Genomic DNA, 4,689 nt, shown 5'->3' on the forward strand with positions numbered 1-4,689 from the left:
GAAGGCCTGTAGTATATACTTTTCTTTCCTCTGCTGTATTACACTTTTTAGTGATATACTCCTTTGGATACTGTGAATTTCCTCTGCTATAATACTCTCTTTAATAGTATACTCATCTTAGACACTGGATAATTCTCACAAAGAAAATTTGTCTGTCCATTGTTATTTAGTTTATATATTTATGGAGTAATGATGACTTTCAATCTGCCACCATATTGATGTTCTGACAGCTATAATTTTACGTTAGATTTGTAAAGTATATTCTCAGACCAATATGTAAAATAATTGTTATTTGCATTTTTTTCAGCCATGACCTCTCATCATACTCAGAAAATTTTACCAGAACCCAGCAGACAGCATTTATTTATAAAAATGATAAAGAGGAGATATGAATATTGCAAACTTGACCATTTACAGGAAAAGAAAATACAGAACAGTATAGGCAACAGTGAAGGTCAGAAATCATATTATAAAGGACAAGACCAATTAGAAGTGACTATTCTTAATAAAAATGTCCTTAATACCATCAACAGTCCTCAAGAAGATTTAATAGCTCACAAAAGTATTCAATTTATAACTGAAGGACAAGTTTCTGAAAGTGTTGATTTTGAAAATTTTTTTACAATCTCTTCATCATTCTGCAATGAACAAAAGATTTCTTCTCCTGCCCAAACATACACTTTTAATGATTGTGGAAAGGCTCCTATGTACTCCATACTACTTAATCAAAATTCAGGTATAGATTTCTGGAAAGCATGTAATACATGTGGTGAAACAAGCAACACCTTCAGCCAGGTCTCTATGCTAAGCAATTACCAGTGCCCTTACATTGGAGAGAAAAAGCATGAATGTAGCAAAACTCATAACAACTTTAGCTTTGGTTTCAATAAAAGAGAACATCAGTGTGGTCATTGTGCACAGAACATTTACAAAAATGAGAAATGGGAGAATGTCTTTTCTCAATGCACAAATCACCATCCAAGTACTCAGAGCCAAGAGATGCCTTGCTATTGTGAGGAATATGAGAGACCTTCTTATCTAACTGCAAGTCTTTCTCAGTATAGTGGAGCTCAACCTGGAAGGGAGCCTTACAAATTTAAGAAATGTGGTCAAGCAGGAAGTTCCACACCACTTTTCAAACACCACAGGTACTGTAACAGTGAACAACACTTCAAATTTAAAGAATGTGGCAAAACTTATAATCAAGAACAACCCTCTTTTAAGCACCACAGAATTAATAATGGACAGAAATCCTACAAATGTGAAGAATGTGGCAAATCCTTTAATATTTGCTCAACGATTTCTAAAAACCTGAGATGGCATAGCAGTGAAGAAGTGTACAAATGTAAGGAATGTGAAAAAAAACTTAAGAAATTTTCAACCCTTCCTCAATGCCAAAGTATTCCTATGGGAGAGAAGCCCCACATATGTGAAGAATGTGGGAAAAGTTTTACTAAAAGAGGACAACTTACTCAACACCAGAGAATACATATCATAGAGAAGCCCTACAAATGTGAAGAATGTGGGAAAGGATTTACTCGAAGAGCACAACTTACCCTACATCACAGTATTCATACTGGAGAGAAGCCCTACAAATGTAAGGAATGTAGCAAGGCTTTTAGGTGTAGTTCATATCTTACTCAACATCAGAGAATTCATACTGGAGAGAAGCCCTATAGATGTAAAAAATGTGGGAAAGAATATAGACAAACTGCAGGTCTTTCTCAGCACCAGAGTACTCATATTGCAGAGAAACCCTATAAATGTAAAGAATGTGGGAAAGGATTTACTCGAAGAACACACCTTACTCTACACCACAGTATTCATACTGAAGAGAAACCCTACAAATGTAAGGAATGTAGCAAAGCTTTTAATCGAAGATCAAACCTTACACAACACCAGAGAATTCATACTGGAGAGAAGCCCTACAAATGTAAAGAATGTGGGAAAGAATATACTCAAAGAGCAGGCCTTACTCTACACCAGAGTACTCATACTGTAGAGAAGCCCTACAAATGTGAAGAATGTGGAAAAGGATTTGCTCAAAGAGTACACCTCACTCTACACCACAGTATTCATACTGGAGAGAAGCCCTACAAATGTAAGGAATGTGGCAAAGCTTTTAGGTGTAATTCATTTCTTACTCGACATCAGAGAATTCATACTGGAGAGAAGCCCTACAAATGTAAAGAATGTGGGAAAGAATATACTCAAAGAGCAGGCCTTGCTCATCACCAGAGTATTCATACTGGAGAGAAGCCCTACAAATGTGAAAAATGTGGCAAACGATATACTCAAAGAGTAGGGCTTACTCAACACCAGAGATTTCATACAGGAGAGAAGCCCTACAAATGTAATAAGTGTGTTAAAGTTTTTAGGTATAAATCAAGTCTTACCCAGCACCAGAGAATTCATAATGCAGAGATTCAAGTTAAAGAATGTGGGAAAGGTCTTAATGAAAGAGTATGGCTTACTCATCACCAGACCAATCATAATGAGGAGAGGTAGTACAAATGTAAAAACTGCTGCAGACCTTCTAGCAATGGCTCAAACATTGCTTATCACTGGAGAATTCATGTGTGTAGAATCCAGAACAGTGTAAATACTGTGCCCAAGTCTTTACACAAATTTCAAATTTTCCTTAACATTAGAAACCTGATACCTATACGGAATGGGGAAAGATATTTGCCTGAAATATATGCCTTAAAAAACAGCAGAATATCTACAATAAATAAAACGTCTTTAGAAATATAAGAAATATAGCAAAGCCCTTATCTGTACTTTGTATCTTGATATATGTGAGAGGGAAATGAGAAAATTCTTTTAACTTTTGTTTAAAATTTGTTAAACAACCCTAGGTGAGGTGGGAGAAATAAAGAAATTATCACAAGTACTATAAAATAGTTCAGAAAACTTGACTCTGGAAGGATGTAAATTTATTATAAATCAAAGACTTCTCAAAATTTTCACTTTTGAAAAATGAAGAAAACAATTTAACTTAGATTCTTTTAGAAGAAGAAGACTTGTTCCTCAGAGTTGTTAGTCTAAATTTCAAGTCTTTATAGTGGATTATAAAATCTTTATTCACATTGTGTATAAATTTTCCCACTAAATAAAAGTAAAAATTTTTAATGTTTAACATGTTAGGTGTTGAATCATGGTAGTATGTCAGAGGTTTTACTGTGTTCCTGTTTACTAAAGGTTCTATGCAACAGATAGTAAAAACATACTAAAATATCTCCATTAATCTTTTTAGAAACATCAGCTCATTTGGAGAATAGTATTCACATAAATCAGATCTTCATTTATTTTTTTTCTGTTTGCAATTATGGTGATCTTAAGACAGTTATAGGTAAGATATAAGAACATGAAAATAAGCCCCAGATTTCTCTATCTTGAATTACTACTCTCAAATTTACCCTACACATTCTGGTCCCAGTGGTGGACACCATTTTTTCCAGCAACTGAGGAGGCTGAGGCAAGAAGATCCCAAGTTCAAAGCCAGCCTCAGCAACTTAGCAAGGCCCCAAGCAATTTAATGAGACACTGTCCCAAAATAAAAAATAAAAAGCACTGGGGATTGTGGCCCAGTGTTTAAGCACCCCTGGATTTCAATTCTTGGTACCTCCCAATTTTTTTGTACTTTATACAATGAGAGAACTCCTAAGGGCCCTGCAATTTTGGAGAGCAACATAATTTCCCAACACGGGGTCTTTTAATACCCCAGAAACCAGGAGCCACCAGTGCAAATTTTGTGAAAGGAAGGGCCATTGATCAATCCCAATGGTTGCCCAGGAAGCCATGTGGTCAGCTGGACACTGACCCATCCTGGCTCCTGGCATGTGTGGTAGAAAACAACTAAAATACTGAAGAAGCCAACTCCACTATTGAAGACCCCAGGAGTAACACCCAAGGAGTCTAGACTCACATTAAAAATTTAGAAAAATACTTTTGCCCAATACCAAATACCTATTTAGCCTTGAACAACTAGAAAGGAACTATAACCAGAAACAAGTGCCGAATAATTATGGTGAGGGGAAAAAGCCATACTCATAGAGCATTTTAGCCTCCCACATAATTTATATAATTTTATATATAATCTGACTTTGGCTACTTTTTACTCTATTCTATAATTTATCATGGTTATTTTACATTGGGGATTAAAAGATAGAGAGTATATGGCAAAGTCTCTCCAAACTCCTCTATCACTGAGTCCTTATGAGATACTCCAGATTACACCTGTCCCTTTTTAGGTCTTCACAGAAACAGAATCACCTGCCACCACACAGAAAAAAAACAAAGTTCTTATTCAGATGAGACACTGGAGTATATACAAGTCATGTTCAAAAGTTTACCACAGACAAAAATGTTTGCACATGCCTGTAATCCCAGCAGCTCAGGAGGCTGAGGCAAAAGGATCTCTTCTGCCCCCAACCTGTGTGGGCACCTGAACTTAAGATCACTCATATGAATTTGTAGGGACACCAAATAAAAACACAGACACCCTTTACCTTTAAACAAGCTTTAGGATGGCTTTTTCGCTATCGGCCTCGGGATCCCCAAAAGGGAGATCAAGAGACAGTCACAAGAGGCTGGTGAGAGAGAAAGCAAGTACCTTTGGAAGTGGGTTTTTACCGGGGGAACTCTTGTTCTTTAGAAAGTTCTATCCAAAAAGGCCAGAAGGGACAG

General features: G+C 36.4%; 1 protein-coding gene across 1 annotated transcript; it reads left to right on the plus strand.

Annotated features, from left to right (window-relative positions):
- Window positions 1-316: 316 nt before the first annotated feature.
- LOC143380098 (uncharacterized) lies at window positions 317-2,881 on the plus strand. Its single transcript, XM_076832808.2, has one exon. It carries the CDS (start codon window positions 373-375, stop codon window positions 2,506-2,508), a length of 2,136 nt encoding a protein of 711 aa, XP_076688923.2. The 5' UTR covers window positions 317-372; the 3' UTR covers window positions 2,509-2,881.
- Window positions 2,882-4,689: the final 1,808 nt, after the last annotated feature.

Source organism: Callospermophilus lateralis, chromosome 14 (assembly GCF_048772815.1).
Source record: "Callospermophilus lateralis isolate mCalLat2 chromosome 14, mCalLat2.hap1, whole genome shotgun sequence".
Lineage (NCBI taxonomy): Eukaryota > Metazoa > Chordata > Mammalia > Rodentia > Sciuridae > Callospermophilus > Callospermophilus lateralis.

What these genes read in the sequence shown, in the direction of transcription:
- LOC143380098 (XM_076832808.2), top strand. Translation starts at nt 373, where the DNA reads ATGATAAAGAGGAGATATGAATATTGCAAACTTGACCATTTACAGGAA.